Genomic DNA, 27,335 nt, shown 5'->3' with positions numbered 1-27,335 from the left:
CAACTAAACAATCTGTCAACAGTCAACTACCGTTTTGACAGTTAACCTCAAAATCGGTCCGCGTTTGTGATTGTGGTGATGATGGCGTAGCGTTGTGTGTTGTTGTCAAGTAATTAAATACACGTTTCTACAGAGAAAATAGCACTTTACTCGGTGTTTACCATTATTAGATTCAAGCAAGTTCTCATTGTTGAGAAAAGCGTTTGAGGCTTTTGCCGCCAACATGATGCCCATGGGCGGCACAACCCCTACAGGTAAACAACATTGCCGCCACCTCTTAACTAGTAAAGTTCCATGTAATAACTTTGGTTTGGTGTAGGGTCTCTACCACAGTCGACCACACAGAACTCCTCATTAACCCCCACCGGGAGCTCAAACAAGTCGAGCAGTAATGTGAAACCTAATTACACACTAAAGTTTACCCTAGCGGGGCACACTAAGGCTGTATCCTCAGTTAAATTCAGTCCAAATGGCGAGTGGCTCGCCAGCTCTTCGGCTGACAAACTGATCAAAATTTGGGGAGCCTATGATGGAAAGTTTGAGAAAACCATCAGTGGACATAAACTTGGTAAGTTACTTTTATAGTTTTGTATGTTCTGTTTAACTGTGACTTAGATTATAAACTGTTAATATTGGCATGATAAAGCTATTTTAAATGTGGCTGCAGTTGTTAAGATTAGTATTTTACCTGGCATAGGTTTTGGACCTGCAATTACCTAAGGAAGACAATTTTTTTTAAGCTTTTTGATATTATCAGATACCAAAAGGTTAACCATTTAAAGCCTAAATAAGTGCATAATCTAAACTGTGTAGGCAATTAAAATACAGTTATTTTTCTACCAAGAATAAAAAACTCCACTATTATACCCTTACCTGCAAGTGAGAGTAACAATCACATTATTTCTTTTTATGTACTAAGTATCACTTTCATTAACCTTGTGTGTGTTGATCATATTTTTCACAAGTGTCTTTTTTTCTGCTCCCAGGCAAAAAAATGTTATTTCCAATACCCATATTATTTCCAAAATCCTCTAAATAATATGCAAACAATGTAAATTCAGCTCAAATAGGTTTACCTACTTTTTAAAATGGTAAAAAATAATAATAAAAGTTCATTTGTCTATGGAAAAAGTTAACCAGACAGAAAAATTTACTTTTTTATGTAGAATCTGGTATTTATAGTTTAAAAAGATTATAACACTTCTAGTACCTATTTATGACGGTTTAAAATGTAATATAAGATAAAAAATAGCTTAATCTCCAGCCACAAGGGGAAAAATTGTTAGAAGTTGGTATATTCATTAGTTATTGCTTGAATGTGACCATCTTCTCAAAGTAGTCAGGTTCTTGTGTCTTTATCCTATTTTTTATGTGTTTAACGGTGTTTTGCGGCTCAGGGAAGATAAAAGAGCATTTCAAGACAAACATTTTCAGTTTTTTACTGTTCCTAAAACCCCAAAACTAACTGAAATATGGATTTCATTCAAAATTTTAAATCAAAAGTAAACAAGTTGAATAATTCAGAAATGATTAGATCTACGGAAATTAGAGAAGAAAAAGAGACCAGAAATGTTTAAATTGACTTTCTGGACCCAGTGGACTAGGTTTACACCCAGGGTTACATTTGGCAGAGTGTTACTTTCAAATTCAACTCTTTTTTTGTGTTTTTTGCACATCTTGTATATGTTCAATCATGTTGCGGTTAGCACGAGGTGAAAGAGCACTTCAAGACCAACATTTTGAGCTTTTTATAGTCGCTAAAACCCCAAAAATGGCGGAGATACGGTCATTTTCACAATTTTCATGCAATTTCCAAGAAAAAATTAAAAGTCGACTATTTCGGAAAATTTTGCAACATACCAAAACTGTTCAGAATGATTTTTTGCTCTTTGACTAGGACAGTTTACACCCACTTCAAACCTGGTAAACGCAGTGACAACTGGCAGAATGTTAAGTTCAAGTTTAACTATTTTTTAAGTTTTTTGAACACCTGTATATGTTTAATTTACAGACCAAAATTTTTGAACTGGCAATGTGTAAAAGAATTATAGAATTTATGAACCACTGTAATCTAATTAACAAAAACCAGCACGGATTTATAAAGGGAAAATCAACACAAACGGCATTATATCAGTTTATACAATCAATCATTAAGCACTTTGAAAATAGAGAGGCCGCACTTGGAATATTCCTAGATCTTTCGAAGGCCTATGACTGTCTACATCGAGAAATCTTATTAAATAAAATGGAAAAATATGGGATAAGGGGGCTACCATTGGAGTGGGTAAGGTCATACTTGCAAAACAGGCAGCAAATAGTGGCTGTCACTAAAGATGGTCAATCTGGTAGGTCAGGGACTCTTTCAAACGATTATGGAATAGCACAAGGTAGCATTATAGGGCCAATCCTCTTTGTAATCTTCATAAACGACTTGTATTCGGTAGCAGATGAACCATGGCAAACTATTATTAACTATGCCGATGACACCAACTTGTTGATTGGAGACAAAAATAGTTTGAACCTAGTAAGCAATAGTCAATATTTAACGTCTAAAATTGAAGCATGGTTTGCTGATAACGGCTTAATTTTGAACGCAGAGAAAACTGATTTAGTCCTGTTCAGGACAAAACAATCAAACTTTGGTAAACTGGAAGGACTCCCGATTGTCGGAAAAGACATAACAGTATCTGAAAACACGAGGTTCCTAGGGGTTTATCTGAATGAGAACCTTGACTGGTCTTTTCATTTGGATAAACTCTTGAAAATTTTGGGAACTATCTGCTACGGAATACGATTCACTGGTAAATATCTAAGTGAGCAATGTCTAAAGATTCTGTATAGCGCCAATTTTGAATCCAGACTGAAGTACGGTATTATGTTCTGGGGCCGAGATGGTAGGGTTCAGAACATTTTTATTGCTCAAAAACGAGTTATGAGAATAATTAAAAAAATGGATTATCGGCAATCATGTAGAAACACTTTCAGGTCAATGGGACTAATGACAGTATACGCTCTGTATATATATGAATGCTTAATGTTCTTTTTCAACAACAGAAGTTTATTTTTTCAGAATCCACAGGTAAACAAATATAATACAAGATTAACCCATCAAATTATGTATCCAACACACCGGCTGCAAATAACAGAAAAAACACCCCACTATATGTGTATAAAGCTCTTCAATAAGTTACCTATGGATATTAAAACAATTGTGAGTAACCAAAAATTTAAAAGGGAGCTAAAAAAGTTATTAATCCAATTGGAACCCTATCATCTCGACGATTACCTAAACATGTAGAGGTTGAACTCTCCTGTATTGAATGAGTATATTATATCATAAGTATAATAATATACCTAAGTAGTCTTTCTCTTGCTGACGCAATTTCATTTTGTTGTATACGTTGTTTATGACAATCTTGAAATAAAGTTACTATTTCTATTCTAATTATGTTGTGCAAACGGGCATAAAACATAAAGCAATGCATTTTCATAATCTCTTAAAAGTAACCGTAATCTAAATGTAAATCGCAAATGAGATTCAGTGACAGCTGACAAGCAGCGTTGCCCCATCTTAAACATAGTAGCAGTTTAGTTTGAAATTTTAATGCATTACATTAATTTTAGGAATTAGTGACGTGGCTTGGTCTAGTGATAGCCGATTGCTAGTATCGGCTAGCGACGACAAAACCTTAAAAATTTGGGAATTAGTCTCAGGGAAGTCCTTAAAAACCCTGAAAGGGCACAGCAACTATGTGTTTTGCTGTAACTTCAATCCCCAATCAAACCTAATAGTCTCAGGATCATTTGATGAGTCAGTGCGAATCTGGGATGTGCGCACTGGTAAATGTTTGAAAACATTACCGGCTCACTCAGACCCTGTTAGTGCTGTGCATTTTAACCGAGATGGTTCGCTAATAGTGAGCAGCAGCTACGATGGGCTTTGCCGTATTTGGGATACTGCCTCAGGTCAATGTCTCAAGACTCTGATTGACGATGACAATCCGCCAGTGTCGTTTGTCAAATTTTCACCCAATGGCAAGTACATACTCGCGGCCACCCTGGACAATACCCTCAAACTATGGGATTATGCTAAAGGAAAGTGCCTGAAAACGTACACGGGCCACAAAAACGAAAAGTATTGTATTTTTGCGAATTTCTCTGTAACTGGAGGCAAATGGATTGTCAGCGGGTCTGAGGATAATATGGTCTACATTTGGAATTTACAAACTAAGGAAATAGTCCAGAAATTACAGGTGAGTGTAGGTTAAATAAAATTTGAAAATTATTTTAATCAAAATGTAAATGTCAGGGTCACACGGATGTGGTTTTGTGCACAACGTGCCACCCAACTGAAAACATAATCGCCTCTGCCGCCTTGGAAAATGATAAAACCATCAAACTATGGAAAAGCGATACTTAAACTTAAGCACCCTCTCTAAGAGCTTGAATTGTACAAATCCTTTTTTAATATGATATTGTAAAGTTAACTGGTTTTTTATGATTGGGAGCTTTAAACCATTTATAGAAAGACACTGTCTCGTATGCGGAAAATCAAACAAAAAAAACCTAAAAAAAACCTAGTGACACGACAGGTAAATGTTTACTTATTTCAAAACATTCACCCGTCAAGTTTGTTTGATTTTCCCCACGTTTTAGTATTTTAGTTTTGTAAGTTACTTTTATATTTCTAATGTGAATTACAATGTCTCTAAGTTAAGAAAGTTTTCTTAGTGAATCATCGTTTTAAGTAGGCGAGTACAGCTCTGTACAATAATTCCAAATGCTCCTAAAACCCATTAAAGTTTTGAAAAAAAAAACAAATAATTACCACACAAATAGCTTACCTTAGTTTGGATAAACTCTTTCCGGTAAGTCCTCAGTTCTTGGACAGTTTGACACACGTCACATTCGTTTTGCTGTTCAATTTGGTCGTAGATCCTGGATAAAGCGATGTAGATTCCGCTTGCGGTGGCTCCATCACTAAAATCATGGAAGAGTAAAAAAAGGTCCACGGATTGTAAATTTACTTTTGTGAGGTCAAATAGATGCCTATTCCAATTGCTAGACACCAATATTGTTGTCTTTTAAACCGTAAAACTTACAAGTTTGTTTAAATTATTGACAAATTTGATCTTGAGATACTGTTTGTTGCCAGAAACTTTTTTATTAATAAACCAACAGTGAAGCTGGTCGAAAATAGGGTTTGTTGTGGTGACACAAAAAGTTTTAGTTTTAGGGTTTCTCCTTAATCACCTAAAAGTGTTATTGAATTAAATAAAAAATCACGAAAAGGATAAATACAAATACAAAGTTATTATTGATCAGTTGTCAAATTACGTCAAGTTATGATTACGTTCAGTCCGTTTACTTATTTATGGCAACTTGACTTGTGAAAAACAACAACGTTACAATTACAAAAACTTCTAAACCCCAATTTTTGCAACTTTTGAGCACAGTTTGACAGTTAGGAACCAAATTGCTTGTCGCACCCACTTGGATGACTGTTTTAGGCACATTTTTGGAATCCTCATTAAATTTCCTATCCAATAACCTAAAAAAACACTAAAAAATTTGGTACAGTTAGGGAGAAAAGCGGTGACAAAGTTTAAACTGACAGAAACACAGTTTGAAAGAACAGTTAGGGACCAAATCACTTGTAAAACCCACTTGGAGTGAGAAAATGACTGTTTTAAGCACATTTTCGGAATCCTCATTAAATTTCCTATCCAGTAACCTGAAAAAACATTACAAAATTTGGTACAGTCCGGGAGAAAAGTGGTGTCAAAGTTTAAACTGGCAGAAACACAGTTTTCAGTGACAGTCAGAGACAAAATCACCTATAAAATCCACTTGGAGTGAGAAAATGACTGTTTTAAGCACATTTTTGGAATCCTCATTAAATTTCCTATCCAGTAACCTGAAAAAACACTACAAAATTTGGTAAAGTCCGGGAGAAAAGTGGTGTCAAAGTTTAAACTGACAGAAACACAGTTTTAAGAGACAGTCAGATACAAAATCACCTGTAAAACCCACTTGGAATGAGAAAATGACTGTTTTAAGTACATTTTTGGAATCCTCATTAAATTTCCTATCCAATAACCTGAAAAAACTACAGAATTTGGTACAGTCCGTGAGAAAAACGGTGTCAAAATTTGAACTGCCAGAAACACTGTGTGAAATAACCGTCAGGCACAAAATCACTTGTAAAACCGACTTGGAGTGAGAAAATGACTGTTTTAAGTACATTTTTGGAATCCTTATTAAATTTCCTATCCAGTAACCTGAAAAAACACTACAAAATTTGGTAAAGTCCGGGAGAAAAGTGGTGTCAAAGTTTAAACTGACAGAAACACAGTTTTAAGAGACAGTCAGATACAAAATCACCTGTAAAACCCACTTGGAATGAGAAAATGACTGTTTTAAGCACATTTTCGGAATCCTCATTAAATTTCCTATCCAATAACCTGAAAAAACACTACAAAATTTGGTACAATCCGTGAGAAAAATGGTGTCAAAGTTTGAACTGCCAGAAACACTGTGTGAAAGAACCGTCAGGGACAAAATTACCTGTAAAACCGACTTGGAGTGAGAAAATTACTGTTTAAAACACATTTTTGGAATCCTCATTAAATTTCCTATCCAGTAACCTGAAAAAAACACTACATAATTTGGTACAGTCAGGGACAAAAGTGGTGTCAAAATTTGAACTGACTGAACTACAGTTTGAAAGGGCAGTCGGGGACAAAATCACCTGTAAAACCCATTTGGAGTGAGAAAATGACTGTTTTAAGCACATTTTTGGAATCCTCATTAAATTTCCTATCCAATAACATAAAAAAACAGTACAAAATTTGGTACAGTCGGTGAGAAAAGCGGTGTCAAAGTTTGAACTGCCAGAAACACTGTTTGAAATAACCGTCAGGCACAAAATCACTTTTAAAACCCACTTGGAGTGAGAAAATGACTGTTTTAAGCACATTTTTGGAATCTTCCTTAAATTTCCTATTCAGTTACATAAAAAAAACACTACAAAATTTGGTACAGTCATTGACAAAAGTGGTGTCAAAATTTGAACTGACTGAATTACAGTTTGAAAGGACAGTCAGGGACAAAATCACCTGTAAAACCCACTTGGATCAACTTACTAGCACGTGATGACCGTACCAATGTCAGCCCTGACAAGTGACTTGGTGCTAAAAACAAAATCAGCCAGGCTGGCAATACAATACTCCGGAAACGAGGTACTGCTCGGCCACCTGGTGAAACTCAAAATTACAACGGTGAAATTGGTGACCTGCAAAAATATCTTCTAAAACAGCTAAATAGAAGTTTTGACCTGTCTCACTTCAAATAAGTGGTTGACCTGATGCTCAATCTGGACGCGACGATAGTGTAATATGTCCGTTCTTTCCTCCTCTATGTGGTTTATGGTTAAACCGTTCTCTAGTTTCATCATGAAGCGGTCCGCTGTAGGCCAAAAGATTTCCTGCGCAATTCGTTTAGTATTTACCTCCTCAAAGTTATTGGTGTATTTTACCGATTCTGCTGGGAGGTTCAGGTTAACGATGACGTTGCACTCTTGTTCGGACACCATTCGCCAGAAATCTGACACGGTATTGGTTAGAGGGTGTTGCGTCACTATAACCCCGCCTACGTTGATAGCGTTGATGTACTGGGAAGCGGCAGTACTGTCCGGTAACTGTTTAAGGAAAACTTGACACGTTTTATCGGGAAGCAAATGTGGTTTTCGGTTTTTTTTGGATAAGGTCGGCACTTTTGACATGACATTTTCCGATTTTGAGACTTCGTCCTGCCATGCGCACTCCTCAATATATTCAAATTGTTTGGTTACTTTCTGCTGGCTTAGTATTTGTTCTATGGCTTTCTCCATATTGCCACTAATCCTGGTATCCATAACTAAATTACTAATTTAGTACGTTTGGTGAGCAAAAAGCAAAAAAAAAAATTACCAGTCCCCGCAGCCAAAACGACCAAATGCGCCAACTTGTACAGATCAAAGTTTGGTACCATATTGGGCCGCTCCTGCCGCATGCGCTGCACGCAACTGCAAAAATCTACAGCGCCCTCTGCCGCTGTCATTCTCAACATTATGTCGCAAAGAATAATCACTCCGGTGCGTCCAATACCAGCGCTGTTTGTGCAAATGTTTTAATCACACAAAACTGTAACTAAAATACGTACCTGCAGTGTACTAAAATTGGCGCCTTGGACCGGAGTTTCAAAAGTGACGTCACAAAAGGTACTAAAGTGCGTGGATAGAGGGCGTTGCCTTTTTTAGGCCACGCCTTAAAGTGACGTTGAGTGACCTGCGCGCAAATTTCATGTAAAAAACGCAGTTAGACGAGTGAAACTTACCGTTTTGGTGACCTGACCAAAGCTCACGTTCATCACCCTGACGTCATAAGTTGGATATGGGACAACAGATTGAAGCTTTACCATAAGTTGACCAAACTTTAAGATAACATCTGGTTCCGGCCAGTACTGTTCGCATTGTTTCTATCCCATAAGTGCAAATAGTTAGGTTTAGACCAATAAGGTAACTGGCGGCTACGTCATTATTTTGACGTTAGTTTCAGTCGTATCGTGATTGGTCAAAAAAGCAGCTTTCAGCTTGCTACTTTTTCCTGACCAATCACAAAGCATGAACGCAAACGCTGCACATGTGGCCTTACTAGAATCTCTTACATGCGTACTAGGAATACGATGACGTAACCGCCAGTACTGTATACAAAGATTGTGTTTTTAAGTAAATTGTATTTTATTTTTTTTAGCGTTTGTACGGTTGATCTAACTGAAACACTTTTTAAATAAAACAGGTTTTACCCCGCACTTTAATGTCAAAGAGGTTGATAATTACTTTTTTTAAATTTTTAACGTTTTTTGGACACTAACCTAACCTATAATTTTGGGACACTTTTGTTCAAACAATATTATTTTTGACGTTTTTTGCACAGTAACCTGACATTATTTTAGAACACTTTTGTTCTAAAATTACATTTTTATGATCTGTTTGTTTTGGACACTAACCTAACCTATAATTTTTAGGACATTCTTTTTTAAAAAATTATTATTTGGACACTTGTACCGCGGATTTCGCCAAAACAACTCAAAAATGTACTAGAAATCCTCAAAACAGTGGAAAACCTGAAAATTGTCTAAAATTTTCATGTTTTGATAAATTTTCATGATTTTGCTCATTTTTTAGTTTTTGGGCCAATTTTCATGTTTTGATCAATTTTCATGATTTTGCTCATTTTTTAGTTTTTGGACCAATTTTCATGCTTTGATCAATTTTCGTGATTTTGATCAATTTTCATAATTTTGCTAATTTTTTAGAGATATGTTCTATATGTTTGTTGAGACGAGTTACTCATTTTTTTCTTTGTTTATTGGGTCTTCTGTCTCACACAAAAAAAAAAAAAATTCGAAATTCCATTTTCCCAACAAACCTTTTTTGTGTGAGACAGAAGACCCAATAAACAAAGAAAAAAATAAGCTAATTTTTAGTTTTTGGGCCAATTTTCATATTTTGAACAATTTTCATGATTTTGCTCATTTTTTAGTTTTTGGACCAATTTTCATGTTTTGATCAATTTTCATAATTTTGCTCATTTTGTAGTTTTTGAACCAATTTTCATGTTTTGATCAATTTTCGTGATTTTGCTCATTTTTTAGTTTTTGGACCAATTTTCATGTTTTGATCAATTTTCGTGATTTTGATCAATTTTTGATAAAAAAGTTGAAAATTGACTACACTCTGAGGTGATTTGGACACTAACTTAACCTATAATTTTTGAACACTTGTTCTAAAATGATATTTTTGTCACAATTTTCTGTAAAACTTGAAAAATGACTATGAATCCTCAAAACAAAGCGAAAAACCTGAAAGTTGTCTAAACAATTTGAAAACAACCAGTCAAAAACGTGATAATTGACTGCAAATATCGAAAACACAGTCAGAGTCTTGAAAATTGACTAGAAACGTTGAAAATAAAGTAAAAAACTTGAAAGTAGACGAGAAATGTTGAAAACTAAGTCAAAAACATTATAACTGACTAGAAATACTTGAAAGTCTTGAAAAATTAGTCAAATATTTGTTAATTAATTGTTAATGATGAAAAAAATTTTGATGACTGACAAAACAAATGATTTGGCAACATTGAAATAATTTCGTATTAAATTAGGAAAAATGTCAGTTTGACAACATTGTGCAAATATTGTATGTTTTTACGAAAATGGTCGATTAGGCAACGTTCCAATAATTTCGTTCTAAATTAGAAGATTAATTTGTCGATTTGACAACACTGTAGAAATGTGATTATTAATATTATTAGTTTTTTTTACAAAAGCAGTTGATTTGGCCACATTGCAAAATTTGAATTAGTTCAGCAACGTTGCCGTTACTGTCGAATACAAGATCCATACTTAAAGTGTCATTTAGGGATTCAGGCTAGACAGTTGAAAGGGATTATCAATGTGTTGGCAACACTGTTAATCGATTATTGTCTGCGCGAGGACATAGGAGATGTCACGTGACCTGTCAAATCAAAGTTGGATCGGTTTAGCAACGTTGCCATTACAGTCGAATGAAAAATCAACTTATAGTGTCATTTTGGATGGACAGTTCAAAGTTTAAGGGATTTTGAATGTTTTGGCAACACTGTTAATTGATTATCGTTTGCACGGATGACATAGGAGATGTCACGTGATCTGTCAAATCAAACTTGGATCGGTTTAGCATCGTTGCCAAGTCGAAATAATCAAAGTCAACTTAAAATGTCATTTAAGTATTTAGGCTGGACCGTTCAAAGTTCAAGGGATTATGAATGTTTTGGCAACACTGTTAATCGATTATCGTCTGCACTGATGACATAGGAGATGTCACGTGACCTGTCAAATCAAACTTGGATCGGTTTAGCATCGTTGCCAAGTCGAAATAATCAAAGTCAACTTAAAATGTCATTTAAGTATTTAGGCTGGACCGTTCAAAGTTCAAGGGATTATGAATGTTTTGGCAACACTGTTAATCGATTATCGTCTGCACGGATGACATAGGAGATGTCACGTGACCTGTCAAATCAAAGTTGGATCGGTTTAGCATCGTTGCCAAGTCGAAATAATCATATTTATTTGCAATTCTACTTAGGTTACAATGTTGCTAAAACTTTTAATTTCAAACCGGGTTGTTTAAGTTTGGCAACAGTGTTCAACGGTTTTTACCTTAGTGCCTTCGTAAAGGTTGGTTACCATAACAACATGTTCGACATTGTTCTCCCATATCATGGTCCAGAAATCTGTAAGAGTGTTTGGAAGTGGATCTTGCGAGGCTATATACGAAATGGATTTGTCGTAGCCCTACAAAAACTGTCAACTTTTGTACGAACATAACCTCTACAAATATACTTACTTTGACGTAGTTGGCGTTGATGTAACCGATAGAGAGTTTCACTAAGGTGTGGTCAACTGTAAGTAAACAACCAATCAAATCAGTTTCTCTCCCACCCTTCTGACACCTAATAACCAATCAACTTACACGCTACAACGTTGGGGTAACGATTTTTTTTCGTGTATTCCGGTGAAGTCCCGTAAGTGCATTTAAGTTTTTCATATTTAGGGAGTTTCTAGGCAAAATTACAATTGTAAGCATTTGTTGCATTTAGCTGATTCTCTTATTACCTTAAATTGCTTACGAAGACTTCCATTTTCTAGAGATTGTTTCACGTAGTCGGCGAAGATCTTGTCCAATACTTTGTGTGATTGGACTTCGTACTGATGTTGTAGACAATCGACATACTACAAATCGATGTGTTTGTTGTAGGCCGCATTCGTTTTCACGCTCCATGGAGCAAATGTGACGTCACAATGACGTAATTTGACAGTTGGTCTTTACGTAATCTTGACGTCACATGGAGCGTGAAAACAAATGCGGCCATGATATTTTTTATGTGACATCTGTCAAACTTACTTCGCCTACTCCTATAAGCGCCAACGTCGAGTCGTTTTGACTTGGTCCTGTGTGTATCAAATACGTTTTTTATTATACAATGCGTCTCAAGATAACCACACGAATGTAGTGAGACACACTGTAGATATTTTAGCATAGAAAACACAGTTACACAACAGAAGTGCGGGGACAATGTTGGTTGAAAGGTTTATAGCTAGTTGCACTGATTTTTCAAGTCATTGATGCAGTGTTTTTCTACTTTAAGCCACGCTTGTACAGGGTGTCCAAATTAGAGTAGCTCTGGGTTGTAAGTTTTTTTTTAGATCATATAGCTAATTGTGACCACGTTTACCTGATCGAAGAGGACGTAAACTTAGTCCACTGGATGCAGAAAGTCATTCTGAACATTTTGAGTTCTAAGCAAAATTTTTGTAACTAGTCGTTTCCGAGATATTCAACTTTTTTTGCTTTTCTTGGAAGTTGCATACAATTTTTGAAAATTTCGTATTTCCGCTATTGGTACAGTCCGTGAGAAAAACGGTGTCAAAGTTTGAACTGCCAGAACCACTGTGCGAAAGAATAGTCAGGGACAAAATCACCTATAAAACCCACTAGGAGTGAGAAAATTACTGTTTTAAGTATATTTTTGGAATCCTTATTAAATTTCCTATCCAATAACCTGAAAAAACACTACAAAATTTGGTAAAGTCCGGGAGAAAAGTGGTGTCAAAGTTAAAACTGACAGAAACACAGTTTTAAGAGACAGTCAGATACAAAATCACCTGTAAAACCCACTTGGAGTGAGAAAATGACTGTTTTAAGCACATTTTCGGAATCCTCATTAAATTTCCTATCCAGTAACCTGAAAAAACACTACAGAATTTGGTACAGTCAGGGACAAAAGTGGTGTCAAAATTTGACCTGACTGAACTACAGTTTGAAAGGGCAGTCAGGGACAAAATCACCTGTAAAACCCACTTGGAGTGAGAAAATGACTGTTTTAAGCACATTTTCGGAATCCTCATTAAATTTCCTATCCAGTAACCTGAAAAAACCCTACAGAACTTAGTACAGTCAGGGACAAAAGTGGTGTCAAAGTTTGAATTGCCAGAAACACTGTTTGAAATAACCGTCAAGGACAAAATCACTTGTAAAGCCCACTTGGAGTGAGAAAATGACTGTTTTAAGTACATTTTTGGAATCCTTATTAAATTTCCTATCCAACAACCTGAAAAAACACTACAAAATTCGGTAAAGTCCGGGAGAAAAGTGGTGTCAAAATTTAAACTGACCGAAACACAGTTTTAAGAGACAGTCAGATACAAAATCACCTGTAAAACCCACTTGGAATGAGAAAATGACTGTTTTAAGCACATTTTCGGAATCCTCATTAAATTTCCTATCCAGTAACCTGTAAAAACCCTACAGAACTTGGTACAGTCAGGGACAAAAGTGGTGTCAAAATTTGAACTGACTGAACTACAGTTTGAAAGGACAGTCAGGGACAAAATCACCTGTAAAACCCACTTGGAGTGAGAAAATGACTGTTTTAAGCACATTTTCGGAATCCTCATTAAATTTCCTATCCAGTAACCTGAAAAAACCCTACAGAACTTGGTACAGTCAGGGACAAAAGTGGTGTCAAAATTTGAACTGACTGAACTACAGTTTGAAAGGGCAGTCAGGGACAAAATCACCTGTAAAACCCACTTGGAGTGAGAAAATGACTGTTTTAAGCACATTTTCGGAATCCTCATTAAATTTCCTATCCAGCAACCTGAAAAAACACTACAGAACTTGGTACAGTCAGGGACAAAAGTGGTGTCAAAATTTGAACTGACTGAACTACAGTTTGAAAGGACAGTCAGGGATATAATCACCTGTAAAACCCACTTGGAGTGAGAAAATGACTGTTTTAAGCACATTTTTGGAATCTTTATCAAATTTCCTATTCAGTTACATAAAAAAAACACGACAAAATTTGGTACAGTCTGTGAGAAAAGCGGTGTCAAAGTTTGAATTGCCAGAAACACTGTTTGAAATAACCGTCAAGCACAAAATCACTTGTAAAACCCACTTGTAGTGAGAAAATGACTGTTTTAAGTACATTTTTGGAATCATTAAATTTCCTATCCAATAACCTATAAAAACACTACAAAATTTGGTACAATCCGTGAGAAAAACAGTGTCAAAGTTTGAACTGCCAGAAACACTGTGTGAAAGAACCCTCAGGGACAAAATCACCTGTAAAACCCACTTGGAGTGAGAAAATGACTGTTTTAAGCACATTTTTGGAATCCTCATTAAATTTCCTATCCAATAACCTACAAAAACACTACAAAATTTGGTACAGTCCGTGAGAAAAGCGGTGTCAAAGTTTGAACTGCCAGAAACACTGTTTGAAATAACTCTAACCGTTTTCGAGATATTCGACTTTTTTATTTTCTTTTGAAAATTGCTACAAAATATTGAAAATACGGTAAATCCGCCATTTTTGGAGTTTCAGAGAATGTAAAAGGCTCAAAATGTTTGTCTTAAACTGCTCTTTCATCTTGTGCTAACCGCAACACGATTCAACATATACAGGGAGTACAAACACAAAAAAAAGCTACTTTTTTTAGAAATTGCCTCAAAATTTTAAAAATGTTGTATCTCCTCTATTTTTGGAGTTTCAGCGACGGTAAAAAGTTCAAAATGTTTATATTGAACTGTTCTTTCACCTCGTGCTAATCGCAATCCAATACGATTTAACATATACAGGGTGCTTAACAAACAAAAAAAACTGAAGGTACTGTCATATACTGAGGCGGTAAAACTGTAGGTTTTTGTAAACAGCGCCACCTGTCGACGAAAGGGTACAATCTTAAACGACCATTTATGTCATGATCTGTCTGATCATTTTTCGATGCTCTACCAATAACTTAGTTGAGTAAAAAAGCCACTCTTATCTGAACACCCTGTACTGAGTGAAAACGACACTTAACTTCGGCTTAAAGTTAAAGTTTTTCTTCTTCGAACGAACTTCTGCTGTGTAGTTTACGAGTATACTAACTAGTTAATCGATTCTGTCCAATAATGCAAAAATCGCTTTGTCGTCTCTTTACTGTTCTAGAAATACAGCATATCACCCTAGAATAAGCGTTGTCATTGGTTCATTAAAACAAAATGGCGGTTTTTACCCAAAGGATATTAAACAGCCCACCAGGAATAACGTCAACAACGTCCAGTAAATGTATGTATCTGTTGTAGGTGCTGGTGACGGTGGCCGTAGATTATAGGTACCTATGACCATAAACACTAATGGGAGCGATGCACGTCATCAGTGAGTTTGACGTTTTGAAAATGCATTCGTTTTGCTTAGCGATTAGTTGCGACCTGTACCGCTCTCTTTCTAACTCGCGCTTATTAACTGAACGCAATTCTGACACAAACGTGACCTTCTCGATCTCCACGTTTAACGAGTTGTGTGCGTTGTTGCCAGATTGCTAGTTGACCGTTTCCTGTTTTTGTTTTTGTTGTTGATGACTTGACTAAAAACTGCTTACAGAGAGAGACAAAGAAAACTCAATATTGACTAACATTGTTATTCAAAATTCTCTGTTCAATTTCTATATAAGAAGTAAATAAAAACAAAATTTATGTAAAGTTCGTGTTTTAATGAAAAGAGTAAACATCTGGCAACGAGGCGGGTTAAACGTCAATGACGTGCATCGACCGATATATTGCCTTCTACTATATAACAACTTTATGACGTAATTGAACTAAACACTATTTTGTCTTAAATTACGTCATATTAACGTGAAAATCGCTTTGCACGTCAAAACGAACGAGGCCTTGATGCACCGCCTACTATACTAGAAAGCCTAGAAGGTGCTTGTCAAAAATTCCAATATGGCGGAAATAGTGGTGACAGTTTGTATTGTGGAAATTGAGTTTTTTGAGGATTAGATGAATTTTTACGGTTTAAAATCAAAACTTGAGGTTATTTGTGTAAGTTATTTTGGTTCATAAGTTTTTCAAGCCACATTGTAACAGCAGTTCAGGAAAAACCCCAACCGTGTCAGTGTTTTACTTTACCAAAAACCGGATCTAACTCAACAGTGATTGAACACTTTGAAGTGGAATGATTTTACTCCAACACTATACTCAATGGTAGGTACGAGTGCTTTCTAGTACAGTAAACTTATTAGGTACTTGTTACATGCCCAGATATGTGAGTTACATTTTAAAGCATCTTTCATTGTGAGAGCCACAAAAATAATTTTGAATGAATGTTCTTGGTAATAACATAAGAACCATTTAACAGTTCTGCTTACCTAGTTTCAAGGATTTACAGATTTTCTTACATTGAACAGTGTTTAAACTAGTTGTACTTTCCAGGACAAATGTTGTAACCAATTTGTTTATGCTGGACTTGATTGTTTATAAAAAGCTCTATCTATACATATCTGGATCAGGAACCTTTCTTTGATTTTTCACTCACAACTTGCAATCAACTACACGAAATAATAAAAAATACTACATCTGAATAGGTTTGTATACAAAACGAAAACCGCTAACGCCGCCATTAAAAGTGACATTTTAGGCTTTCTAGTATAGAGGGCGGTGCTTGATGTCTTACAAACTAACGGCTATAGTAACATTATAAATATAGATCTCTATCTCAAATGGGAAGCCATGAAGACACGAAAGTTGACATTTGATCAAAAGCTATTTCGATAGAACCTGCCACTGCTGTTGTCAATGAATAAAAAAATATAGCAGGAAGGAGCAACAGCAATCAAAGAGGAGGACAAAAATCGTTCAGTATGGCGGCGGTAAACTGTCAGAAAATCAGTGACGATAATCAATCTGTTGTTGCCCATTATTCACAAATCTACTCGTCAATAATAATTCAACTAATTTAAGTTTGAAAAAGCTAACCTTTAACGGACCGAAAAGCAAAACAAACAAAAACAACAAATCTTTGCGGTATTTAGCTAACTTGCGCAGTAGGCGAATGTGGGGGACAAAGATGGCGACTTCCGTCCCGGTCGCTTAATGCACAAACGGGATATTTGCTACCTCCTGATTCTTTTTGCTCGAAGGGTGTTGTGATCTGAAGATCATTAATAGAAACAATTTTACATTATTATACAGGGTGTCTTTCAAAAATGTTAATCTTGCTATAAATATAAAAACCGTACCTACTTCAAAAATACAGATTTTTAATTTTTTTTATTAATACGTAATTGTTTTCTAAGTTTTGACATTAGTGACAGATATCACGTGGTATTAAAGGATAATTTATCCAGGCAGTCACGTGACCATTGTCAAAATCATAAATCTCAAAAACACTTTTTTATCGTATAAACAGCAAGAAAACTTTGCTAAGCCCTGATTTTTGCAACTTTTGAGCACAGTTTGACAGTTTTGACGTTAGTGACAGTTGTCACCTAATTGTAGAACACTATTTAGCTAGACGGTCATGTGAGAATTGTCAAAATAACTGTCATAAATCTCAAAAACACGTTTCATATCAAATACTACAAGAAAACGTTCCTAAACTCTGATGTTTGAAACTTTAGAGCACATTTTGACAGTTTTAACGTTAGTGATAGTTGTCACGTGATTGTAGAACACTATTTAGCTAGACGGTTACGTGATAATTATCAAAATAACTATCATAAATCTCAAAAACACGTTTTATATCAAATACTGGTTGAAAACGTTTCTAAACATTGATTTTTGCAATTTTAGAGCATAGTTTGACAGTTTTGACGTTAGTGACAGTTGTCACCTAATTGTAGAACACTATTTAGCTAGACGGTCATGTGAGAATTGTCAAAATAACTGTCATAAATCTCAAAAACACGTTTCATATCAAATACTACAAGAAAACGTTCCTAAACTCTGATGTTTGAAACTTTAGAGCACATTTTGACAGTTTTAACGTTAGTGATAGTTGTCACGTAATTGTAGAATACTATTTAGCTAGACTGTCACGTGACAATTGTCAAAATAACTGTCATAAATCTCAGAAACACCTTTTATATCAAATACTACAAGAAAACGTTCCTAAACCCTGATTTTTGAAACTTTAGAGCATAGTTTGACAGTTTTGACGTTAGTGGCAGTTGTCACGTGATTGTAGAACGCTATTTAGCAAGACGGTCACGGGACAATTGTCAAAATAATGGTCATAAATCTTAAATACACGTTTTATATCAAATACTGCAAGAAAACGTTTCTAAACCCCGATTTTTGCAACTTTAGGGCACATTTTGATAGTGTTGACGTAAGTGACAGTTGTCACGTGATTGTAGAATACTATTTAGCTAGACTGTCACGGGACAATTGTGAAAATAACTGTCATAAATCTTAAATACACGTTTTATATCAAATACTGCTTGAAAACGTTTCTAAACCCTGATTTTTGCAACTTTTGAGCACAGTTTGACAGTTTTCACGTTAGTGACAGTTGTCACGTGATTTTAGAACACTATTCAGCTAGACGGTCACGGGACAACTGTCAAAATAACTGTAATAAATCTCAAAAATACGTTTTATATCAGATACTGCAAGAAAACTGTTGTAAACCTTGATTTTTGCAACTTTAGAGCACAGTTGGACAGTTTTAACGTTAGTGTCTCGAATTGAGTGACAGTTACTGTCATTTTGACAGCTGAAATGGAAAAAAGTCCCCAAATTAGTCGAAAATGAGTACCATCAAGCCTAGTGAAATCGGACTGGTTTTGACGTTATTAGCTGTCAAAGTGACCGGAACAAAACCAAGATTAGAGCCAGCGAACGACAATTTGCGACGTTGCCAAGTCTCATCATACCACCCATGTTTTGAAGTACTAGTCTATGTTATGTTTTGAAATGTGACTTAACAATATGATTAATAAAAATAAGTAGTTTTCACCAATATCATCGAATAATCTAATATAGAAGTGGGTTTACGTTACACTACACTGAAGCTATAAAAGGAATATGTTGAAGAGAAATGGAATTTAAATTTGATTTAAATTGATTGAGAAAACCTGCTATTTGTGTAATCTAGTTATTGATGAGATGTCCACCATAAGACAGCAAGTTGAGTGGACAGGCTCAAAATTTACTGGGTACATTCACCGTGTGTCAAAACGCTCTCTCGCGGCGAATTTATCGTAATAGCTTTGTCCAATTTACAATCTGTCAAAAAGTGACTTTGCGTATGTGTCAAACAGGTTCCATTGACATGTAGATCTATATATTTAAAAGATTTCCTGTGGTAATGGACTTACTTGTAGCGTATGATATACTCTTATTACCATTCACTTCGTTCAATACAAATACTGCGACTGTCAATTTTTGGTTGACTTTTAGTTTATCCGGTACGGGTACATTCCAAGAGCTTCCTGATTGGTTGCGTAGCCCGACAGTATCGTTTACTTGCAAAACTAAATTGTCAGTGGACGCGTTTCCTTCTTCGATTAAGGCTTTAAGTTTCCAATTTGGCATCCCTAAGGCTTCGTTTTTCGGCTTTTTATAAGCGTAAACAAAGATGGTCGACAAAAAATCGTCTATAAAACTCGGTTTAAGGATGACCAACTTTTGATTTTTGACAAACACCGTTGTCATGTCAAACTGGCGCGGTAATGGAGGTTTGATTATGTATGACGTTTGACAACGCGATTTTGTTCCACCTGACTCGACTTCAACGCATATTCCTATTTGTTTTAATTGATGATTTTGCCTGACCTTAAACCAATCAGTTATTGTAATCAGTTTGTTAGTGGTACATATAACTTACGGACAAGTCCCTCACTATTAAAAAAGTCTGCTTTGGATTAGCGTTTTCATTGTGAAGTCTATTTCCAATCTCTTTGTTGCTTAAATTGAAGCTAACGGTGATATTATCCGGGTAGTTCCTGCACCAATCTGACTCGTAAGCAGGGTTCTGCCAACTGACATTTAACTGATAATTGGCAGTTCCTACCAACCAGGTGGCGCTGATGTTGTATGGCGTGTTAGGGTCTATACCTACATATAAATTGACCATACAGCAGAGATGTAAAAGCGGTAATTTTCGAGTTGGTAAATTTCCATTTTTGGAAAATGTGAATGAAAGATTTTCTTGATATGGAAAACAACTGTCAAACTTGTCACTGTTATTGTCAAACTTATCATGCATTTTAATGAGATAATTTAAGACATAAGTACATTAAACTTTATTTGAATTGATATTGGATTGTTGTACAATTAATTAAAATTTTCAGACTTTTCAATTTTTTTTCAAAAATTACCGGAAACTTCCTGAAAAACGTTGTATACCTAACCTTTTCAAAATAATAAGAATTTTTAAAAAAATTAAATTTATGCAAGGGTATAGTAATCTGTACAGTCCGGATTAAAAAACACAAAAATCGTTTTTTTTCAAAAAAGCAGAAAATGCTGTAAAAAATCTTTAAAAAAGCACAAAACTCTTTCAGAGATGCAAAATTTTTTTTCAAAATTCTTTAGAAGCACGGTAGAATTTAGACTGTTTTGAAAACTTTTTTGAACTACTTGAAAGCATTTGGACTGTTTAAACAGCATCTTGAAGGTTCTGGAATGCTTTAGAGGCATTTGGAATCTCTTACACGGTTCACAACATTTTTTAGAAGCTTCTAAACTGCTTTAATATCTTCTGGGAGCTTCTAGACTAGTTTTAAAGCATTTGGAAACTTTTAGACTGTTCTAAATGATTTTGGAAGCTTCTAGACTATTTTGAAAGACTTCCGACTGCTTTAGAAGCATTTTGGAGTTTCTGTAGTGTTTTGAAATCTTTTTAGACTACTTTTCAGGAGCATTGAAGGTTCTAATCTTAAGACATGTGAATTTAAACTTTTGGAAGCTTTGAAGCTGCTCTAGAAGCATACGGAAGCTTTTAGACTGCCTTGGAATTTTTGAATAGCTTCTAGACTAGTTGAAGTTTGTTTGGAAGTCTTTAGAGTGTTCTAGAAGCTTTTGGAAGCTTCTAGACTATTTTGGATGGCTTTAGACTGTTTGAGAAGCATTTTGGAGTTTCTGTAGTGTTTTAAAACCTTTTTAGACTACTTTAGGAGCATTTGGAAAGTGTTTGATGGACAGTTTAAAGAGCCTTGAAGATTCTGGACTGCCTTTAAGGCATTTGAAACCTTGTAGACGGTTTTAGAAACTGTTAAACTGCTTAGAGGCATACGGAAGCTTTTGAGAGCTTCTAGATAAATTGAAAAGCATTTGGAAGCTTTTAGGAGCTTCTATGCTGCTTTGTAAGCTTTGCATGGCATTTTAGAGGTTCTATAGTGTTTTGGAATGTTTTTACATTTTTTTAGACTACTTCAGAGGCATTTGGAAATTTGTTGGTCAGTTTAAATTTGTAAATTGATTCTTATACATTTTGCAACATGTTTTTGTCGTTCAGAAGCTTTCAATATCTCAATATAGCAATTTTTTGTTTAGTTTCAAATTTTTTTTATACTTTCAAGATCTTGCAGCGTGGATTTTTTACATTTGTCAGTGTAATGACAGTTCAAATGACCAGGCAAACTGACATTCCCACGTCAAAATTGTTTAGAAGAATTGTTTATAGTTTTATGGTCTGGAAGCCTGGATTTTGACATTTGCCAAAGCAATGACAGTTTAAGTGACCTGTCAAACTAACAGTTACATGTCAAAATCGTCAAAATTACAACCATAGACTTATAAAATGTTTTAAAACATTTTTTATAAAATTTGTGGGGTTTCAAGAATTGTTTACAGTTTCATGGTCTTGCAGTGTGGATTTTGACATTTTCCAAAGCAATGACAGTTCAAGTGACCTGTCAAACTAACAGTTACATGTCAAAATCGTCAAAATTACAACCATAGACTTATAAAATGTTTTAAAATATTTTTTATAAAATTTGTGGTGTTTCAAGAATTGTTTACAGTTTCATGGTCTTGCAGTGTAGATTTTGACATTTTCCAAAGCAATTACAGTTCGAGTGACCCGTCAAACTAACAGTTACATGTCAAAATCTTCAAAATTACAACCATAGACCTATAAAATGTTTTAAATTTTTTTTTTTTCAATTTGTGGGGTTTCAAGAATTGTTTACAGTTTCATGGTCTTGCAGCCTGGATTTGGACGCTTGCCAAAGCAATGACAGTTCAAGTGACCTGTCAAACTAACAGTTACATGTCAAAATTACAACCATAGACCTATAAAATGTTTTAAAACATTTTTTATAAAATTTGTGGGGTTTCAAGAGTTGTTTACAGTTTCATGGTCTTGCAGTGTAGATTTTGACATTTGCCAAAGCAATTACAGTTCGAGTGACCTGTCAAAATAACAATTACATGTCAAAATCTTCAAAATTACAATTATAGACCTACAAAAATGTTTTTTATAAAATTTGTAAAGTTTCAAGAATTGTTTACAGTTTCATGGCCTTGCAGCCTGCATTTTGACCTTTACCAAAGCAATGACAGATCAAGTGAACTGTCAAACTAACAGTTACATGTCAATATCGTCAAAATTACAACCATAGACCTATAAAATGTTTTAAAATATTTTTTTTTTAAATTTGTAAAGTTTCAAGAATTGTTTACAGTTTCATGGTCATGCAGCCTGGATTTTGACATTTGCCAAAGCAATGACAGATCAAGTGACCTGTAAAACTAACAGTTACATGTCAAAATTGGCAAAATTACAACCATAGACCTATAAAATGTTTTAAAATATTTTTTTAAAAATTTGTAAAGTTTCAAGAATTGTTTACAGTTTCATGGTCATGCAGTGTGGATTTTGACATTTGCCAAAGCAATGACAGTTCAAGTGACCTGTCAAACTAACAGTTACATGTCAAAATCGTCAAAATTACAACCATAGACCTATAAAATGTTTTAAAATATATTTTTTTAAATTTGTGGGGTTTCAAGAATTGTTTACAGTTTCATGGTCATGCAGCCTGGATTTGGACATTTTCCAAAGCAATGACAGTTCAAGTGACCTGTCAAACTAACAGTTACATGTCAAAATTGTCAGAATTACAACCATAGAGCTATAAAATGTTTTAAAATATTTTTTATAAATTTGTAAAGTTTCAAGAATTGTTTACAGTTTCATGGTCTTACAACCTGGATTTTGACATTTGTCAGTGTAGTGTTCAAGTGTTAATGTAAAACATGTGAACATACAGTAAAGCACATTATCGTTGTTGTTCATTAATTTTCATTCAAAGTTGTCAAATATAATTGGAACAGTTGGCAATGTTGCCAAACGTTATAGACCTACCCGTAGTTGATTTAAATCGCAATGTTTCCTGTACATTTTTATTTTTTGGATCATCACTAAATCTGAGAGTAATCTAAAAAAGAAAGTTTTGACTCATTTTTTAGCAATCGTACACACTCACATTTAGCTCATAAGTACTGTTATCGAACTGGGATAGCATGCTTTTCTCCAGTTTACTGCATTGATCACCATTATACCATGTTATGTATTTCTTGTCAATTGTAAATTTCCTTGGCAAATTGTGTGGGACACTCCCTGAAGAGTCGGAGTACGAATATTTGACCAAAAAACTTAAAATATTCTGAGATGCCTTCTTACATAGACTGATCTCATTCCTAGCAGTACATGTTAGTTTCACCTGGTTACCTAGAATTATATTGCGCATTTAGTATACAGGTGTGGTAAAACTAAAACCGTGCAACTGACAGAGAAACATTGGTAAGTGCATGCGCCAGACAAAGACAGAAAACTTAAAAAAAGTCTAGAAGGCGAAAACTTCAGGACAATGTTGCCAGAAGTTACCTGGATTAGTTACTTCATAATTTTGTTATTAACCTATTAGACCACTCCTATTTCTTTCGATGAATATGTGTTTACGGTTTAGTTTAGTTTCTGCCAATGTTGCCAGGTCTACCGTTTTTGTAGTTCTTCTACCGCTCTCCCGTTTTTTGTATATAATCTACCGTTTTTAATAACGCTATTGCCATTTTGTTGGTTGCGAAACTTTTTATATACTTTTTCAGTTTATTGAATAGGAAATTTAATACGGTTTCTAAAAATGCGCTGAAAACAGTCATTTTCTTACTCCAAATTATTCTCTAAAACCACATGATGTCTGTCACTATTGTCACTATTGTCAAAATTTTACTAGATTTGCAAGAATTACATTTAATCACAGTTTTCGAAACAAAACGAGTTTCTAAGATTTAACAGTTATTTTGACAATTGTCACTTCATATAGTTTAGCTAAATAGTCTTCTGAAATCACGCGACAACTGTCAATAACGTCAAAACTGTCAAACCATGCTCAAAAGTTGCAAAAATCAGAGTTCAGAAACGTTTTTTGCAGTATTTGATATAAAACGTGTTTCTGAGAATTATGATAGTTATTTTGTCAATTGTCACGTGACCGTCTAGCTAAATAGTATTCAACAATCACGTGACAACGGTCACTAACGTCAAAACTGTCAAACCATGCTCAAAAGTTACAAAAATTAGGATTTAAAAACGTTTACTTGCAGTATTTGATATAAAACGTGTTTCTGAGAATTATGACAGTTATTTTGTCAATTGTCACGTGACCGTCTAGCTAAATAGATTTCTACAATCACGTGACCACTGTCACTAACGTCAAAACTGTCAAACCATGCTCAAAAGTTACAAAAATTAGGATTTAGAAACGTTTTCTTGCAGTATTTGATATAAAACGTGTTTCTGAGAATTATGACAGTTATTTTGTCAATTGTCACGTGACCGCCTAGCTAAATAGATATCTACAATCACGTGACAACTGTCACTAACGTCAAAACTATCAAACCATGCTCTAAATTTGCAAAAATCAGATTTTAGGAAAGTTTTCTTGCAGTATTTGATATAAAACGTGTTTTTGAAAATTATGACAGTTATTTTGTCAATTGTCACGTGACCGTCTAGCTAAATAGTGTTCTACAATCACGTGAGAACTGTCGCCAACGTCAAAACTGTCAAACCATGCTCAAAAGTTACAAAAATTAGGATTTAGAAACGTTTTCTTGCAGTATTTGATATAAAACGTGTTTCTGAGAATTATGACAGTTATTTTGTCAATTGTCACGTGACCGTCTAGCTAAATAGTGTTCTACAACCACGTGACAACTGTCACTAACGTCAAAACTATCAAACCGTGCTCTAAATTTGCAAAAATCAGATTTTAGAAAAGTTTTCTTGCAGTATTTGATATAAAACGTGTTTCTGAGAATTTTGACAGTTATTTTGTCAATTGTCACGTGACCGTCTAGCTAAATAGATTTCTACAATCACGTGACCTCTGTCACTAACGTCAAAACTATCAAACCATGCTCTAAAGTTGCAAAAATCAGATTTTCAGAAACGTTTTCTTGCAGTATTTAGACACATACGTGATTCAGTTTAAATTAAAAAACGGGCACGTGACTTTAAAAATATCAGCTTAAACGTAAAATTCGATAATTAAATTATACATTAATTTAAATAACTTCAAACAATATTTTGACACTTAAAACGGTCACATTTTTTCAAACTAACTTTATTTCGACTGTGCGTAGCTCCGTTATTTAAAGAGCTAAAAAAAGTGTAAATAAGTAAAGTTGTAGGAAATTTCATCCTCTACAAGATTGTATTAAGGTATTTTGGCCCTTAAAGGCCTCCCTAAAGAGCTACAATGCAAAAAGTCAACCTTCCATTGACTTGAAAAGTGAATGAAAGGCGAGATAGCATTGCATATTGTACAGGGTGCTGCATTTTCGATGGTTTTACGGGGTACAGAGAAAACGGTAATAGATAGAAAAAAAGTAGCATACGTGTTCCGATCTCATTTTCTGAGCTGAGATGATTGGCGAAGAGTGGGCTGCGCAAACTTCTTTCGTTTCAAAGATACGGGGGGTTTTTGAAAATTGGTCATTTTGGAACATCCTCTGTATTTCATTTGCTATTAAAGTTATCAAAAATGGAAAAACGGTTTCCGGTAGAAGTTTTGACGTAGAATCCAATGGCGTAGTCAGTTTTTTTCTATTACGTTTAGTTTCTGACATATGACACTAAGTTATATTTTTTTTAATGGAACACCCTATATATTTTTAGGTCATTTAATTCTGTTGATTTTTACTATTTCAACGGTGTATTAAAACATATAAGTTTGTAAACGTTAATCTTCGTAATTAGAAAAAAAGCGTTTCCTTAATAAAAAAGTGCTAAATAATATGTATAAAAATACCCACAGTCGAAACCAAATTTGGCTATATTCATATTAACATGTTACATGTCGTTTATAAACAGTTTTTTTAACTTCTACCTTAAAAATAGTAGAAAATAGAAATGGCCACTTTTCTTATTAAAGTGACGGTACAACTGTTTGTAACTTAGATTTTTAATAAGATTTATTAAAAATATTTAATTTCCTGATGTGTTAGCTTATATGATTTCCGATTTTGTTTGGTATTTTAGATATTGGTTATTTTTTAGCTTAGCAAAGGTCCTTTTTTTAAAATAACAGGATTAACCTCTACAAACTTATATGTTGTAATACACCGTTGAAAAGGTAAAAATAAACAGAATTAAATGAACTAAAAATATATAGGGTGTTCCATTTAAAAAAATATAACTTAGTGTCATATGTCAGAAACTAAACGTAATAGAAAAAAACTGGCTACGCCATTGGATTCTACGTCAAAACTTCTACCGGAAACCGTTTTTCCTTTTTTGATAACTTTAATAGCAAATGAAATACAGAGGATGTTCCAAAATGACCAATTTTCAAAAACCCCCCGTATCTTTGAAACAAAAGAAGTTTGCGCAGCCCACTCTTCGCCAGTCATCTCAGCTCAGAAAATGAGATCGGAACACGTATGCTACTTTTTTTCTATCTATTACCGTTTTCTCTATACCCCGTAAAACCATCGAAAATGCAGCACCCTGTACAGGGTGATTCAAATTCGATCCTCGCCATTGGGTTCTCGGAAACTATAAGAAATACGGGAAGATTTTTGGATGATTTTAAGTAGTATTTGCAGGTATCAAAAAGATTCTAAAGGTCCCTAGGGGTTTGGTTGAAGATTATCAGGTGTACTGATATTCCAAGAATAATTCTAGAGACCTTAAGAAATTTTGACATTTTTTTGTAACTTTTAAGTCACTTTTCGAAACTTTCTGTACATTTTTGTATCACAGTAGTAATTAAAGGACAGTTCCAAAAAAAATTCAGGGGTCTCTAGGGAAAGCAACTATCAATGTTTCTTTGTCCGTTGCATGGTTTTCCTATGGCCTGTATATTTAGAAACAGAATTGAGAAAATGCGGAAAAACTTACCGTAACTAAAACAAAGTGAAACTAATCCTGCTATTATCACTAGAAAATATTGAAATCGTTTCAACA

General features: G+C 34.7%; 3 protein-coding genes across 4 annotated transcripts; 1 reads left to right on the top strand and 2 right to left on the bottom strand.

The window, feature by feature from the left end:
• Positions 1-39: 39 nt before the first annotated feature.
• Positions 40-4,735, top strand: wds (WD repeat-containing protein wds). Its single transcript, XM_081980006.1, has 5 exons — positions 40-109; positions 171-254; positions 320-568; positions 3,625-4,253; positions 4,310-4,735. The coding sequence occupies exons 2-5, from the start codon at positions 224-226 to the stop codon at positions 4,418-4,420; spliced, it is 1,020 nt and encodes a 339-aa protein (XP_081836132.1). The 5' UTR covers positions 40-109; positions 171-223; the 3' UTR covers positions 4,421-4,735.
• On the bottom strand, positions 4,659-19,545 carry LOC145729294 (receptor-type tyrosine-protein phosphatase gamma-like). Of its 2 annotated transcripts, none has more exons than XM_081979982.1 (16): positions 19,234-19,545; positions 15,145-15,247; positions 15,018-15,094; positions 11,987-12,033; positions 11,698-11,814; positions 11,555-11,642; positions 11,429-11,484; positions 11,242-11,376; positions 8,377-8,517; positions 8,203-8,327; positions 7,971-8,152; positions 7,538-7,917; positions 7,346-7,486; positions 7,146-7,294; positions 4,845-4,980; positions 4,659-4,786 (listed from the first exon to the last, which is right to left on the bottom strand). In XM_081979982.1, exons 1-16 carry the CDS (start codon positions 19,448-19,450, stop codon positions 4,736-4,738), a joined length of 2,145 nt encoding a protein of 714 aa, XP_081836108.1. In that variant the 5' UTR covers positions 19,451-19,545; the 3' UTR covers positions 4,659-4,735. The 2 variants fall into 2 exon arrangements, with proteins under 2 accessions (XP_081836108.1, XP_081836109.1); XM_081979983.1 differs by having other exon boundaries at positions 11,698-11,790.
• On the bottom strand, positions 19,453-27,335 carry LOC145729814 (uncharacterized). Its single transcript, XM_081980735.1, has 7 exons — positions 27,270-27,335; positions 23,547-23,594; positions 23,350-23,483; positions 23,229-23,301; positions 19,743-19,972; positions 19,542-19,690; positions 19,453-19,471 (listed from the first exon to the last, which is right to left on the bottom strand). Exons 3-7 carry the CDS (start codon positions 23,386-23,388, stop codon positions 19,453-19,455), a joined length of 510 nt encoding a protein of 169 aa, XP_081836861.1. The 5' UTR covers positions 23,389-23,483; positions 23,547-23,594; positions 27,270-27,335.

This window comes from Ips typographus, linkage group LG5 (genome assembly GCF_016097725.1).
Source record: "Ips typographus isolate SLU linkage group LG5, UJ_Ityp_2.0, whole genome shotgun sequence".
NCBI lineage: Eukaryota > Metazoa > Arthropoda > Insecta > Coleoptera > Curculionidae > Ips > Ips typographus.
Note: the sequence above shows the minus strand (reverse complement) of the source record. Positions and strands in the feature narration are given on the sequence as shown.

Excerpts from the sequence above, each read along its gene's own strand:
- LOC145729814 (XM_081980735.1), bottom strand. The coding sequence starts at position 23,388 with ATGCTATCCCAGTTCGATAACAGTACTTATGAGCTAAAT. Across the intron at positions 23,302-23,349 it reads ACAGTACTTATGAGCTAAAT|ATTACTCTCAGATTTAGTGA; the intron begins GTGAGTGTGTAC and ends TTTCTTTTTTAG. Across the intron at positions 19,973-23,228 it reads GCGATTTAAATCAACTACGG|GTATAGACCCTAACACGCCA; the intron begins GTAGGTCTATAA and ends ATTTATATGTAG.
- LOC145729294 (XM_081979982.1), bottom strand. The coding sequence starts at position 19,450 with ATGCCAAATTGGAAACTTAAAGCCTTAATCGAAGAAGGAAACGCGTCC. Across the intron at positions 15,095-15,144 it reads GGCTGTTTAATATCCTTTGG|GGTGATATGCTGTATTTCTA; the intron begins GTAAAAACCGCC and ends CGCTTATTCTAG. Across the intron at positions 11,485-11,554 it reads TTACCCCAACGTTGTAGCGT|TTGACCACACCTTAGTGAAA; the intron begins GTAAGTTGATTG and ends GTTTACTTACAG.
- wds (XM_081980006.1), top strand. The coding sequence starts at position 224 with ATGATGCCCATGGGCGGCACAACCCCTACAG. Across the intron at positions 255-319 it reads GGGCGGCACAACCCCTACAG|GGTCTCTACCACAGTCGACC; the intron begins GTAAACAACATT and ends GGTTTGGTGTAG. Across the intron at positions 569-3,624 it reads CATCAGTGGACATAAACTTG|GAATTAGTGACGTGGCTTGG; the intron begins GTAAGTTACTTT and ends CATTAATTTTAG.